The sequence below is a fragment of the Eschrichtius robustus genome, chromosome 3 (genome assembly GCF_028021215.1).
Source record: "Eschrichtius robustus isolate mEscRob2 chromosome 3, mEscRob2.pri, whole genome shotgun sequence".
Lineage (NCBI taxonomy): Eukaryota > Metazoa > Chordata > Mammalia > Artiodactyla > Eschrichtiidae > Eschrichtius > Eschrichtius robustus.
In genome coordinates, this window is record NC_090826.1 from 12,967,416 (window position 1) to 12,982,460 (window position 15,045).

Here is a 15,045-nt window from a genome sequence, read left to right on the forward strand (position 1 = left end):
CTACGCTTCGTTGTGGTGCACGGGCTTTCTCATTGCAGTGGCTTCTCTTGTTGCAGAGAACAGGCTCTAGGCGCACGGGCTTCAGTGGTTGTGGCATTTGGGCTCAGTAGTTGTGGCTCATGGGCTCTAGAGCACAGCCTTCGTAGCTGTGGCGCAAGGGCTTAAATGCTTTGCAGCGTGTGTGTCTGTATTTTTTACAGTTTTTTTTCCTGTAACTGATATCTAGTCTCACAGCATTGTGGTCGGAAAAGATAACTTGACACGATTTCAATTTTCTTAAATTTACTGAGGCTTGATTTGTGACCCAAGATATGATCTATCCTGGAGAATGTTCCATGAGCACTTGAGAAGAAAGTATATTCTGGTTTTTTTTAGGATGGAATGTCCTGTAAATGTCAATTAAGTCCATCTTGTCTAATGTGTCATTTAGAGCTTGTGTTTCTTATTTATTTTCATTTTGGATGATCTGTCCATTGGTGAAAGTGGGGTGTTAAGAGTTTAAGGCCTTCAAGGCTGGGCCAGGGAACACAAAGCCGAGACTGCAGCTGGGTCTTGGTTCCCAGTCGGCTCCGCCACCCTTCAGCGTCGAGACCCTGAGCAATTAGCTTAATCTTCACTTTCCCGTTTATGCATAAGGAGCTAATAATCCCTGTTTGCTGGGTTGTCCGGAGCAGTAAATGCAATCGTGTATGAAAAGCCCTCCACCTAGTGCGGCTCCCAGGTAAGCGCTCGTAGACTGAGGCCGCCGCACGCTCCCAGCGGCCGGCCCCGCCCCGGGCCCAGGGCGCGCCCTCCACCCCAGGCGACGCGGGGACGCGGGCGGGTCGGGCGCGGGCTCCGCCCTCTGGCTTCGCCTGGCCCGGCCCGCTCGGCCTCGGCGGCAGCGGTGGTGTCGCGCGAAGGTAGGAGGCCCGCGGCGCGCGCTCCCGTGGGTCAGGGGCTCGGGCGCGCGGGGCGGGCTGCGGCGGGAGAAGGCCGCGGGGCCGAGATTGCGGCGCGCGCGGAGGGCGGGAAGGCGGGCGCGCGCCAGGGGGCGGGCTGGAGCCGCCGTCCCGGCCCTGGGGGCGCTCAGGGCGTACGCGCCGCACGCCCCGGCGCTGCCCGGCTCGGCCTCCTGGAGAGCGCGCCCGGGGCCTCTGCGGACATCCTGCCAGCCGTCCTGCTCCAAATCCTGCCCGGATTCCCGCGGGCTGGGGTAGGCGGCAGGGGACGGGGGCCTGCCCGGGCGCAGCGGCCTGCAGACAAGCGCCTCTCCGCCCCGGGGGTCCCCTCTTTCCATGCTGAGCTGCGGTAGGAGGCTTTTCCCAATTGTCACCACCAGCAGCGATCGCTTACTGCGGCTTCCTGTGGGCCAGGCACCGTCCCTGCCCTCCTCGCTTGGGATAGTGTTTCAGTGCAACATACGGAGTCGAAAGTAGCTCCGCTTTACCGATGAGGAAACTGAGGCCCAGGGCAGTCAATTGAACTGCCCAAGATGGCACAGCCTGTGCAGGGATTTGGGGCCTCCTTGGGTTACTCAAAGTAGGGCCTGAGACCCCACCCTCCTGCCAGTCTCTGGGGTTGCCGTTACGAGCAGGCTCCCTTGTGATCTTTATGCCAACCCGAAAGGACAGTGCTCTGAGGCAATGTCTGCCCCCTTGGTGGCCAGTCTCCCCGGCTCCCTCTGGGACCTTGACTTGTCTGGGGGATTGGGACACTGGGGGAGGGGGCCACGAGGGTACCGTCAGTCTGTTTTCATCTGAGATTTCCTGTTTTCCTTAGCTAAACTCACAGTAGGTGCTTAACAAACAAATCCTGTGGCCGGATCAGACCAGAGGCTAAGGCCAGGCTCCTCAGTCAGGAAAGACCTCAGGAGTTAGAACCCCTGGATCTTGGAGGTTTCCTTGACTTAGCTCCTCCTCTCTGGTCTTTCTCTCAAGCCCTGGGGATGGGGGTCAGCCCTCAGAGACTAGGTACCTCTCCCACCCAGGAGTCCCCTGTGGGGGACACTGCCCGGTTTTTACCTTGAACTCCTGCGAGGTGTTCAGGTGTTGGGTATGTGTTCGCTGGGGTCCTTCTGGGAACTCAGTCTGCGGGTCACGTCGAACATGGCCAAGGCTTGCCGTGTGTGACCCCCTGCTAAACCGTTTCTTTTTTTTTTTCATTTAATTTCCTATATTACTACTTGTCTCCTAGCATTCATTCACTCACTCAACAGCTGTTCATGGCGCTTTGGGCCTTAGGCCCTGTGGAGACAGCAGTAAACAAGGATGACTTGGTCCCTGACCTTGGAGCAGACAGACAACATACATGTAGGAGAAAACAGTGAACAGTTACTGGCAGGAACCACTTTGGCTGGGAGGTCAGGGTTCACAATCTCAGAAGGTGACGTTTTTGGCCAGGGTCTGGAGTCAGCCATGAAGAGAAGGGAGAAGAGCATTCCAGGCAGAGAAAATGACAGATGCAAAGGCCTTGAGGCCGGAGCATGCTTGGTGTGTTTGAGAATCAAGAAGGCCAGCATGGCTAGAGTGGACTAGCTGGGGGAGAGGGGAGATGAGGTGGAGAGGTAGACCTGGGCTAGATTGAGCAGGCCTTGTTCACTGTGGTAGGACTTTGAATTTTATTTTGAGTGTGATAGTAGCCAGCATGGGGGTTGAATAGAAGAGGGATGTGTGAGAATAGACTGGGCTGGGGGACAAGAGAGGAAGTAGGGAGACCCATGAGGAGCCATCTCAGCAGGCCAGGCAAGCAGTGGCAGTGGCTTATATAATATACATCAGAGACCTAGGGTGGCGCCTGGCATACAGTAAGCACTACATGTTGGTAGCCATTGTGTGATAGTTTAAAACTCTGGAACCAGGCATACTTCTCACCTGTGGCTTCAGTTCTTCATGGCTGGATGACTTTGAGCAAACCATTTAACTTCACCCAGCCTTAGTGTTGTCATCTGTAAAGTGGGTAGAACAGTACCAGCATCATGGGACTGTCAAGAAGGTTAAAACAGATACGGTACAGATGCAGAAATTGGGGCACAGAGCCTGGCTCATGGTTGGCTCAATATGTTTATTATAATTTCTAGTCAGCAACTGGAGAATAAAGAAAGGATAAGGGGGTGAGAGCAGCTGGTATGTTTGGCTCATGAGTGGCCTTTGAGGGACTTTTTGGCTAGGGCCTGCAGCTGGACCTGGTAAATGGCAGCTTTGCAGGGTGGTCAAAGGACTAAGCAGGACTGGGGAGGGAGTGAGTGCAACGGGTGTCTCCTCTGTGTTTATTCGCCCAACCTGAGGGCTGAGGGTCTACTGTGTACCAGGCAGGGTTCTAGATTGGGTAGGGTGCTGGCTGAGGAAAGGCACAGAATAATTCAGTTCAGTTCACCAAGCACATTGGGTACTGGGAGGAGCCAATAATACTAGTGATGATAACACTAATAATAGACAACACGTATGCACTATGTAACAGTGGGTAATCATTAAGGTAATTCTAGCTGATACGATAGTGAAATCCTGAAATCTCAGTGGCTTAACAGAAGTTTATTTCTCATTTGTGAAAAGTCCTGTTTGGTGGCTTTCTACATGGTGACCCATGGACCCAGACCCCTTCCAGCTTGTGGCTCTGGCATCCCCTAGGAACTCAGTGTTATTTCCTTCCAGCTGGGGGAAGGACAGAAGTCCTTGTGGGAGGTTTTTATGGGCCAGGTCCGAAGTGGCACACCTTCTTTCTGTCTTAATTCTGCTGGTAAGAACTTGATCACATGGCCATATCTGACTGCAGTGGAGTCTGGGAAATGACTTCGAGCCATATTCCTAAGAAGAATCAGAAATGTTTTTTGGTGAACACAGAGCAGTTTCTGTCACACCATATCCAGGCACATAGCTAAGCATAGATCATCTTATTTAATCCTCATAATAGAAGCAGGCACTGTTATTATCCCATTTTACAGAAAAGGAAACTGAGGCTCAGAGAGGCAAAGTCATTGGCCATTGGCCCAGGGTCACACAGCTTGTGGGGAGGTACAGCCAGATTGGATTCCTGGCAGTCAGACGCTGAAGCTATAACATCCAGATATTTCCTATGAGGAATTCAATTGTTGTTCTGAGAATTGGACGGAAACTGCAGACATTAGAAAATGCACATACACACAGGGTTTAGATATGGTTTCTTGGGCTTTATAATAGAACCCAGAAGGACCGGAGGGGGAGAACTTTGTGGACAGAGCCAAGGGTTGGAATCACTCAGTGCAAAGGGTTCTGACATCCTGCTCCCTTCCCCCATTCCCTAGGGCACTGGGCACTGGCTGGGGAAAGGCACAGAATAATTCAGTTCAGTTCACCAAGCACATCTGGGGCCCTCTCTCTGCCAAGCTGGGCAAGCAGGTCTGGAGAGCCTGGCCTGCGGGTGTTTGTGGCCACCCCCTGCTCTGGTTATGGGTGTGCAGCCTGTAGAGGAGATTTCTGGAGGCTGTCTGGAGGTGGGAAAATGGAGTCCCAGGGTTTTGTAGTGACAGCTTCCTGCCTCTGGCTGAGTTTAGTTTTGCCTAAATCTGGCCTTGGTTGCCATGGCAATGTGGAGGCACTTATTTTTTTGGCTCAGTGTGCCCTGTTTCCTGGTTTTCCATTTCCAGAGCAGATTCCCTAGTTGGGGGTGAGGGTTCCAGGCTCCGCTTGGACTGATGTACATTTATGCAGCACCTGCTGCATTCCTGGGTCTGACTTAGACACGGTTGGTAGAGCGTTGAAGTGCAAATGCCCCGGTCTTGCCTTGAGGCACCTATTGGGAGGCTGCCTGGCTTAAGTGGAAAGGACTTAGGGCTTCCCACTTCCCTGCAGCAGTGTGCCACTTTGAATAGGTAAGAGCCCCAACCTCTCTGTGTCCCGGTTTTCTCATCTGGAAAGGGGTTGAGGTGAGGATTTAATGAGATAACGTGAATGTGCCTCCTATGGGACATGGCATTAGAGCAGAGGGCACCCTGAGGCCGTGGGCCAAGAGGTAGCAGGAGCCCAGACACATGGTGCTAATGACAATAGGAAGAGCAGCCGCCATTTACTCACTGCTCAACACGTGCCAGCTGTGGTGCAAACTCCTTACACTGTTCAACCCATTTAATCTTCACAGTGACTCTATGTGGTAGGTGCTATCAGTTTCATTTTAGAGATGAGGAAACTGAGGCTCAGGGAGGTAACTTGTCCAAGGTCATACTGCCAACAAGTGGCAGAGCTGGGGCTCCGATGCGACCCCATATCTGACCCTGATTTCAGAGCTGACAGCCTAACCACTACACCACACAGCCTCCTTGCCTTAGGGAAGGAACAATGGCAGGCAGTGGGTGGACCTCTGAGCCCCAGGGTCCGGGGTACAGGGACTGTACATTTCGGATTTTCAGATGAATGAAATCAGTATTGATCACATGCTCACTCTGAGCCCGGTGCCCAGTCTTAAGCTCTCTATGCGCCCAGGTGACTCCCATGGGATGGGTGCCAATATTCGCATCTTACACGAAGACGCTGGAGGCTCAGATAAGCAAAGTTGCTTTCCCTGGGGCACACAGCCAGTGGGGGGGTGGGGTTAGGAGTCGGAGAAGGGGGATTCAGTTCCTTGCCTGGACTGGGCAATTCCACAGCCTGCACCTGATGTGGGCAAACGTCATCCCAGCACCCTGTAAAGACATTCTTAGCAAACCCTGTGACCCCTTTTCTGGGTCAGTAAAGATGGTCTTGAAGACTGGCCTTTCCTGCCTCCTGCACGTTGACCCCACCCCCTGCGCTTGGAGAGGGTAGAGTGTGTGTGCGTGTGTGTGTGTGTGTGTGTGTGTGTGTTTGTGTAGTGCGGGGCGGTCTTCACCTCCAGGTCCCTTCCCCCTTTCCCTCCCTCCTCCTCTCCATCCTTTCCCTCTTCTTTCCACTCCTTCCCTTTCTCCCCAACCTCCTCCCCGCTCTCCTCTCCTCCCCCTATTCGCCCTTCCTCCTCCTGTTCCCCTCTGCCCAGCTTCCCGCCCACCCTCTCCTTTCCTCTCCCCTCCCCCTCAGCCCCGCCCACCTCCCTGATCACGTGGGGGCGCCGCCGGATTTAAGCCTAATCTGACCAGCGCTCAGCAGAGCAGTCTGGCTGTAGGGTGGGCGGGATGTGTTGTTCTCCAGGGCCCTGGCGCAGGGCCTGGAGAGGGGTGCGCATGGCCTCCACCCCATGAACTTGGGGCTGGAGGGGTCGTTGGAGGCCCAGCTGGCACTGGAGGCGGTTATCCAGGTGGGTCCTGGGGGCTGTGCCCACCCTGTGCAGGGCAGGGGAGTGTGGGCCTAGCAGGAGTGGGAGGCGTGGGCACATCTTAGGGGTCCAGGGGTGGGAGAGGTGTGGTGGCAGGGTGCGCAGGGACCCCAGCTTGCAGCTCCCGGCCAGACTGGGGGTAGAGGGGTGCTCAGGGCTCAACTCCGTGGCTCCCTTATCCAGTGCCCCTCGAGTGCAGGGGAGTCCCTACTTCCAGATTTTAGGGTTGAGGTGACCTCTGCTGGAGCAGTGGGGTCATCACCCATCTAGGGCGGGAGCTGGATTGGAGCCCCCAGCGCTCTGTGCTGCCCTGGGAGGTTTGTGAGTGGGCCGTGGACTTTGGTTTGCTTCTCTGGCCCCCGAGGGGGCCTCCTTCCCGGGGCAGGGGGCACACAGAGTATCCTCCCATTGGGCTTTTTGCGATTCTATCTCCCAGGCTTCCTTCCCTTTGGGGATTTCCTGAGGGTCTCCTGGGCACCCACATCTTTGTTTGGTGCGGCAGGACTTTGTTTCTCTCCCACCCATGCCAGGGAGCCCAAGGTCCCAGGTCCCCCCGCAGACTCTCCCTCTTTCCCTGCAGACACCGGAGAGCAGCATCCTGGGGTCGGGCCAGGAGAAGGGCCTGAACGTGCAGGACCGGGCCCAGGATACCCAGCCCACCTGCCTGCCTGCCCGCATCAGGGAGATTGTCACCCGCAACTTCTCCCAGCCTGAGAGCCCAGGTACCACTCCCCTTCACAGACACTGCCTGCATCTCACCTCTTCTCACATTCCCCTCCTCAACAGTCATAATGACGATAATGAGTGCAGCTTCCATTTCTTGAATAATCACTGTGAGGCAGGCACAAGCCTGTGATGGAGGGTCCCATTTTACAGATGAGGAAATGGAGGCTCAGAAGTATAATTTTCCCAGACTTGTTCTCCATGTGATGCTGCTGGAAGGCAGGGCTGAGCATCCCCTCCTTGCTTGCGGGCAGCCTGCTGCAAAGACTTAAACCCCAAACACCACATTCTCTCCCAGGGAAGGTGTGAGCTGGATGAACCCAAGATTAGAGGGGGAGGGCAGCTCAGCTTAGCTCAGGGCTTTGTAGAAGTATAAGGGGTGGCAGTGTCCATTCCCCACCCGGGCAGGAAGGCTGATGGGCCCCTGTTCCCCCTGGAGGGCGGCACCCACACCTCATATGTGGGTTGAGAGAGTCTGGGAAGGGCCCCCTCAGCTACAGCTCCTCGTGGGCACCTGGTCCATCTTCCTGCCTCCAGGGATGGGTAGGGCACCTGTAGGGGGAGGCGGTCCCTCAGGATGCAGGTGGAAGCTAATTGTGTGCCCGCTGTCCCTCTCCAGCCCTGCTGCCAGCCACCGAGATGGCATCCATGCTGCCACTGCAGGAGGAGAATCAGCTTCTGCAGCAGGAGCTGTCCCGCGTGGAGGACCTGCTGGCCCAGAGCCGGGCTGAGCGCGATGAGCTGGCCATCAAGTACAACGCGGTCAGCGAGAGGGTGGGTGCTGCGGGGGGCTGAGAGCTGGGCTAGGGGCTCCCCTGCTGCAGGGGTGGGGAGACAGCCAGGGCAGGCCCACTTCCTGGGCAAAATGTGGGCCCTGGAGTCAGGCTGCCTCCATTCAGATTGTGGCTCTGCCCACTTGAGTGGCCTTGAGCAAATCACCCCGCTCTGCGAGCCTGCTTTCCGTAGCGGGGACAGTAATGTGACATGGAGCTGTGAGGAATCAATGAGACGAGGGGATGAAGTGCCTGGAACCTGGGGTATTTCATTCCTGGCTGTCCCGAGCCTGCTTGGGGGGTGGGGCATGGAGAACAAGACCCCTAGAGACCCCTGCCACCCCTTGAGTCTCTGGGCATCTTCCTGTGCCCCCAGTTACCTGGGCCTTGGGGTCCACCCAACAGGCCGGGGTAGCCACAGACCTGCCCTGCTCCCTGTAGGGGTGAGGCCCAGCAAAGGAAGGAAGGAAGGAAAAGCCAGGCCTGCCTGCAAGTCCAGGCAGGATTCACGTTCCCCCGGGACCTGTGCTGCAGGGCCTGGGCAGGAGGTCGGTGTGAGTGGAGTACGGTGTGAGTGGAGTACGGTGGTTCTTAGTGCATTTTCTCCTTTAGGCCTCCAGGCTCCTGGGAGACGACCCTGGGGAGTTGATGGTGGCTGAAAGTTGGTGAGAGAGTTGCATGAGGGAGGGAGTGTGTGTGCGGATGGGAGATGTGTGGGTGGTAATAACACTCATTATAGTAGCTGCTGGTTACTGAGTGCCTACTGTGTGCCAAGCATGTGCTGGGTGCTTTACATTTAATGCACCAAGGTCGGGACCATTATGATGCTCATTTAACAGGGGAGATAGCCGAGGCTCAGAGAGGGAAAGCACCCTGCTTGGGGGTCACACAGACGAGGGCTCTGTGTTACAGTTTTGTTTCCTGGGTATGGGAAGAGGCACCTGGCCTGGGAGTTCCAGGGGGCACCTGGCCCTGGGAAAGCTGGAAGGGCCTCAGACGTGACCTCAGATGTTACAGACGGAAGATTGAAGCTGGCCCAGGGTCCCCTGTGTGGGACTGGCAGGGCTAGGGATGGCTGAGGACCCCTGAGCCGGGCCTGTCCACGCAGGGGCTTGTATACCCGTGATGGGAAGAGGGATCTGTGTTCCTCTGTGTGGTTGTGGGATGTGCCCGTGTCCTGGCATCCGCCTGCCTGGACAAGCCCCTGACGTGTTGGGACTTGCAGAAGAGCAGGATGGTCCCCGGCACTGAGGACCATGCAGAGCTAGTTTTCCAAAGGTTTGCAGGGGGTGTGGCAGGCGGGCTGGGCGGAGTCTGTATTGTTGGTGGTGGGCCCTGAGCCAGCCCCCTCCCAGTTTAGGCTGGTCATCTTTTGGCCCCTTGCACAGTGTCAGGCCCCTGGGGGCTGCCTCTTTTACTTTTATTTATTTATTTATTTATTTTTGACTGCCTCTTTTAAATACCAACTTCTGACTGACAGTGAGGCTAGCACCGCCCCTCAGTCTGTCATGGGGAAGGAAGAAGAGGTGGAGGTAGCGGGTCCCTTTTCTGCTAGGACATAGCTGTGGGGCTGGGCCGGTTGGGGGAGCTGCTTTAGTCTAGAAAGTTTCCTTGTGTGGCTGGGGAGACCCCTGAATAGCATGTAGAGCGAGCCTGGCAGGAGACTGTCCTCTGTCTGAGATGGTGTGAGTGTGGCGCCCCCTGGAGGCAGGGGCTGCATGACAGTGACCTTGAGGCCTTTCCTGGGGGTGGGTCCACAGGGAACCTCAGAGCCTGGAGATCACCTCATTAGAGATGGGGAAACAGGCCCAGGGAGGGGACGTGACAGGCCCAAGGTCGTTGGTGGAGCTGGGCCGAGACCCCTGGTCCGGGGCTCTGTGCTCCTGCGGCACAGTCACTCCCTGCTGCCCACTTGTCCCCGGGCTGCAGGTGACAGGGCCTGCCCTTGTGGCCATAACTGCTGCACGTGCACTGGCTTAGGGGGCCAGTCAGTGAGGTTGTTCTGACTCCTTAAACCCCAAAGCGTCCCTGGGAAGGGGGAGTGGAGGTGAGGTCAGGATCTCTGTCTTGTTGGCTACATGTAGGGAAACTGAGGCAGGGGCTCCCAGTGGCCACCTCCCAGGTCAGAGGGAGAACCTCAGGGTCCCAGTGGAGGCCCCCGCTTCTTCCTGTCCCTGACGAGCAGGCGTTGGGCGAGGCAGCTGGGATGGGAAGGAGGGAGTCGGCTCCACAGGCCAGGCCCCCTGCGCCTCCCCCTCACAGTGACCATGGCAACCTGGACCGAGTGAATGGAATGGCGGGGACTGGGGCAGAGGTTGCTAGGGGAGACAGTAAACGTCTTTCATCCCTGGCTTGGTAGCAGCCTCCTTCCCTCTTGAATTACAAGTAAAATTGAAAGGCTGCTTGGTGAGCAGCAAAGTTTGTGGAAAGGGGTGGGGTGTGGCCAGGAGTGGCTTGGGTCTGGTGGTGAGCGCTGGAGAAGCGGTGGAGCACCTGGCGGCCGCAGGAAGCCCTCTAAAGCCGAGAAGCAGACAGCAGCTGGTTCACACAGATGTGCAAAATGCACACAACACAAGCCACAATCAGACCCTCCCCACACACCAACACAAACCCACCTCGGGGAGACACTCAGATTCACAGAAGCTGCCCAGACAGCGCACAATCCGACCCACAGGCACAGTCACACACCGTGGTATATCCGGCACACCCGCACCGCAGACAACACAACATTGTCTCACAGCTTCTGGACACCTGCAGCCAGACAAAGGTACACACAAGTGCACAGACGCGTGCAGAGCCCAGCTTCGCTCCCCAGGTCCGCCCACTTGTGACTGTGCACACAGTCATACAGACACATGGACACATAGGTGCACACGAAGATGTACCCATCGCCCGCAGCACAACGTAGACCTTGGACTGCAGCCGCCACCTCACCCGGTCCCTGTGAAGGCCCAGACCCAGAGACACACAGGGTCCCACATGGAGACAGATGACAAGATGCACCCCACCCACACCTAAGGAAGCGCCCGCATCCATGCACAACACACTCACAGCATCTCGGTGCCACCGTCACCACATGCAGATGTGGATGCTCTGCCCATCACCTGACTTAGGTGGACTTTGCGCAGATACTGGCCACGGGCCTGCAGCACACCCTCCAGGCGGAGACCCCCTGCACATTGCCTTCTCCTCTACTCTCAGACCGGATCCCCCCCAACGTAAGCTGAAGCCCCCAAGCAGCCTCCGTGGGCACAGTCACCCTGCCCGGCGCTGTCCCCGGGGGTGGGCGTGGTTTTGCCGAATATCGGCTTCCCTGTGCACCGAGGCCGAACAGAAATACGGAGACAGGGATTTTGGAGGAGGAGAGAGATGGCTTTATTTTTCTGCCAGGCCGAAGGCAAGACACAGCAGGCTAGCGCCTCAAGAACTGTGCCCCCGCTCCTTGGGAATCAGGGAAGATTTTATATGTGGGGCTCGCAGTCCGGGGTATGTGATAAGGATCAGAGTAGTGAAGGTCTTGCATTCTTCCTTTCCTTTGCATTATTTCAAAACAGTCATAGCTGGCCTCAGGTCGCCCAGTAATTGGGGTCCGGCGGTCTGGTAATTGCGTCCGTTTGCCTCGTCCGTTTGCCTCTGGTTTATCAGCCGGCGACCTTGTTTCTGAAATGCAAAAACTATAGGGGGTGATTTGTTATCGAATGTTAAGTGCCGGGACAAAGTAAGGTTAGGGATTGAGAGGCAGGGGATGTAACTCGCAGAACTAGGTGTGATAGGTGCTGAATGTAAATTACATAGTGTCAGGGAGTGAGGTTAGCTTTGTCAAATTACTACAAATTAGTGACAGTTAAAGTAAAACAAGGAGTGATTGACTCTTTCAGGCCAGGTTATGTTTCTTCTCTAGCCTGTTCACTGTTCCCTTTATTCTCCTTGTTCTCAGGGGAGGGAAAATTTCATTTCTATATTTGCTGCAACAGGGTGGGAGTAGGGCTGGAGATGACTCAGTTTGGTGACTCACTGGGCCTCTCCTGCCATACTGCTTAACACAGGCCTGGGGGGCTGACCTGGCCTGGCCCCGTTACTAGCGTGGGGGAGAGTAGTTGCCCTTGCCGTTGGCTTCCCTGGGACCCAACGTGGGTGGGCGTGTGAATACCCTGCCCGGGCTTTTGCAGGCCAGGCACTGGGCTGGGCTCTCGTGCTGTTGGTTCTCCCTGGGCACTGTCGCTCCTCTGTTGGTCCTGCTTGTCCTCAGTGGCCTCCTCCCTCCTCCCTTTCCAAACAGCTGGAGGAGGCTCAGGGGCCCCCTGGGACCAGCGGGTACCTAAGGGTGTAAGGGGGTTCCAGGCTAGCGAGGCAGTCAGAGCCGGCAGGCATCCTGCCTCTGCCCCCAGGGTCTGATGATGAAGGGGCTGCAAGCTGCCTGTGGGTAGGGGAAGGGCGGTGACCGCAGAGGCTTCCCATGAGGCGAGGGAGAGGAGGGAGCCCAAGGCTAGGCTGGGGCGAGAGGGCGTTAATAAACCACACCTTATGTTAGAACACATGTGCGCACCTCTTACAAACCTGAGTGCTGTGTATGTGGGGAGTGGGGGCGGGGTGAGTTCATCTGTGTCACCCTGGGGGTGTTTTAGGTGGCCTGTGTGTGTTATGTGCGTGCATGTCTCTAAGCTCAGATATGCATATGTGTATTGATGCCTGTGAATGTATTCACGTGTGCTCATGCTGTTAATTCATTAACATTGCTACTGCCACTGTTCTAAAATACAATGGGGAACAAAATCGAGGCTTTCCCGAGCTCACTTAGGGTGGGGGTGGGGAGACAAGGGCATGAATCCAATAATTATCCACCACAGGGGGTTGGGTGTCTTGGAGGAGAGGCTCACGGTGTACCCAGGGCCTTTAAGGTTTACCCCAGGTGCATCTTTGTGTTTTGCATGCATACGTTTGTGGGCCCACATGCATGTGTCCATGCACACCCAGTCTGTGTGTCCGTGCTTGCCCAGTCTGTGTGTCCATGCACAGCTGCATTACCCGTGCACACGTGCATTGCATCCTGGGATTGCCCACACGTGCCTGCAAGGCATTGTGGGTCCAGGTCCAACCTGGCGCCCCCTGCAGAGGCCTGTGACTGCCTTCCCGGGGGTGGGCCCAGGACTCTCACCCAGGGCCCTTCCCTGCAGCTGGAGCAGGCTGTGCGGCTGGAGTCTGGGGAGCTGGAAACACAGGAGCCCAGGGGGCTGGCACGGCAGAGCGTGGAGCTGCGGAGGCAGCTGCAGGAGGAGCAGGCCTCCTACCGGCGCAAGCTGCAGGCCTACCAGGAGGGCCAGCAGCGGCAGGCCCAGCTCGTGCAGCGGCTGCAGGCCAAGGTCAGGGCCACCCATTCCTGCTCCTGCCCACCCTTGCGCTCACTTGGCCCGGCCCCCATGCCCCTGGGGCTAACCGGCCACTCCCCACCCATCCCCAGATTCTCCAGTACAAGAAGAAGACCTCGGAGATGGAGGAGCAGCTGCTGGAGAGAGCCACGGAGCTGGAGCAGCGGCGGCTGAGGGTTGGTGCCGGGCTGGGGCAGGGCAGACGCTTCCCTCCACGTGCCCAGCCTGATGCCCCCGCTTCTCCCACCCAGGACACAGAGCACAGCCATGACCTAGAGAGCGCCCTCATCCGCCTGGAGGAGGAGCAGCAGAGGTGGGACACAGTGGGGATAGCTGGCAGGGCTGGGGGATAGCTGGCAGGGCTGTCCTCTCCGGCCACGCACCCACTGGTCCCTTTTCCCCCACCCAGAAGCGCCAGCCTGGCCCAGGTGAACGCTATGCTCCGAGAGCAGCTGGACCAGGCGAACTCGGCCAACCAGGCTCTGAGTGAGGACATTCGCAAGGTGACCAGCGACTGGACACGCAGCCGCCAGGAGCTGGAGCAGCGGGAGGCAGCGTGGAGGCGCGAGGGAGAGGTGGGCACCGGGGAGGCCAGCAGGGCCGAGGCTCCACCCTGACCCGAGGGGAATGGCCTGTGGGGGAGGGGAGGGGGAGGGGGAGGGAGGGGAGGGGGAGGGAGGGCCCTGCTGGTCAGGTGAGCCCTTTAGTAGAGGTAAATGGTTGTCATAATAATAGCCTTGATTAGCACATACCACGTGCCAGTGCCAGGCGGGCGATTTCTCCTCTGTTCCTCATAGTGACCATATGTGGAAAGTGCCATCATCCTCCTTCTAAAGAGAGGTTGAATAGCTGCCCAATCATGCAGCTGGCTGGCAGCTGGGATGCAAACCTAGATGCCCGGCGCTTTCTGCCCTTCCTCGCTGCTGCTTGCAGTCCGTGGAGGCTTTGAAATCCAGCTCCCTTAGCCAGTGGGAGGCTTGAGCTGGTGACCGTACAGCTCCGACACAGCCCTGTATGCGGGCCCAGAGCCGGCCCACTGGGAGACCCACCCCCCCCCGCCCCCGGGCGACGGTGCCTCTGGGGTGGTCAGAGCTGGGGCAGGAAGTGGGCCGGCCCCCTCTCCAGCCCCTCACTCAGCCCCTCTGCCCTCCAGTCTTTCAACGCCTACTTCAGCCACGAGCACAGCCGCCTGCTTCTCCTGTGGAGGCAGGCTGTGGGGGCCCGACGGCTGATCAGCGAGGTGAAGATGTCCACCGAGAGGTGAGGAGGCCTGGCCGGCGGAGGGGCGGCTCGGGGAGACGCTGCAGCAGCCGGGAGACAACCCTGCTTTTCACACTGAATTCAACGCAACTCAGTTGAACTTCAGTCCGACCCAAAACACCTACTGTGTGCAGGGCCCTACGGAGATGCAGAGGCAACTAGTAATAATTAACTCTTACCAAGATCATGGCAGTCACTTAGTATTTACTTAATGTACTTGCTAAATTGGCTATTTATGACCAAATGACTAAGGTTAAATACTAAATACTATTTGGTATTTACTAAATTTACCGTTTCCTAGTCATTACCAGTAAATAGTAAACGTTTACTAGGTGTTTGCTCTGAGCTAGGCTCTTTGTACATTTTATTTCATCTCATATCCACAGTGTCCCTGTGAGGTAGGAACTGGAATGATCCCCATTTTACAGATGAGGACACTGAGGCTCAGAGAGGTAGAGTGACCTTCCCAAGGTCACACAGCAGTAAGTAAGTGGCTGAATCAGGATTTGCAGTTCCTGCTTTTAATCTACTATGATATTCAGCTTCTGCTACCAAGGACCTCGCAACCTGTAGGGAATTCCCTGGCAGTCCAGTGGTTAGGACTCCACACTTTCACTGCCAAGGGCCAGGGTTCAATCCCTGGTGGGGGAACTAAGATCCCACAAGCCGTGTGGCATGGCAAAAAA

The 15,045-nt window shown here is 56.8% G+C and overlaps 1 protein-coding gene across 7 annotated transcripts in view; it reads left to right on the forward strand.

Annotated features, from left to right (window-relative positions):
• The first annotated feature begins 852 nt into the window (after positions 1-852).
• Positions 853-15,045, forward strand: part of CROCC (ciliary rootlet coiled-coil, rootletin) — a 48,186-nt gene continuing 33,993 nt past the window's right edge. For 3 of the 7 annotated variants that reach the window (XM_068538994.1, XM_068538993.1, XM_068538996.1), the window contains exons 1-5: positions 12,544-13,093; positions 13,192-13,275; positions 13,351-13,412; positions 13,509-13,674; positions 14,253-14,359. In XM_068538994.1, the coding sequence (XP_068395095.1) occupies positions 12,662-13,093; positions 13,192-13,275; positions 13,351-13,412; positions 13,509-13,674; positions 14,253-14,359 (851 nt within the window). In that variant the 5' untranslated portion in view covers positions 12,544-12,661. Of the gene's footprint in view, positions 903-6,159; positions 6,220-6,817; positions 6,960-7,579; positions 7,735-12,543; positions 13,094-13,191; positions 13,276-13,350; positions 13,413-13,508; positions 13,675-14,252; positions 14,360-15,045 lie in introns of those variants that run through there. The other 4 variants (XM_068538997.1, XM_068538998.1, XM_068538995.1 and 1 more) reach the window with 4 other exon arrangements.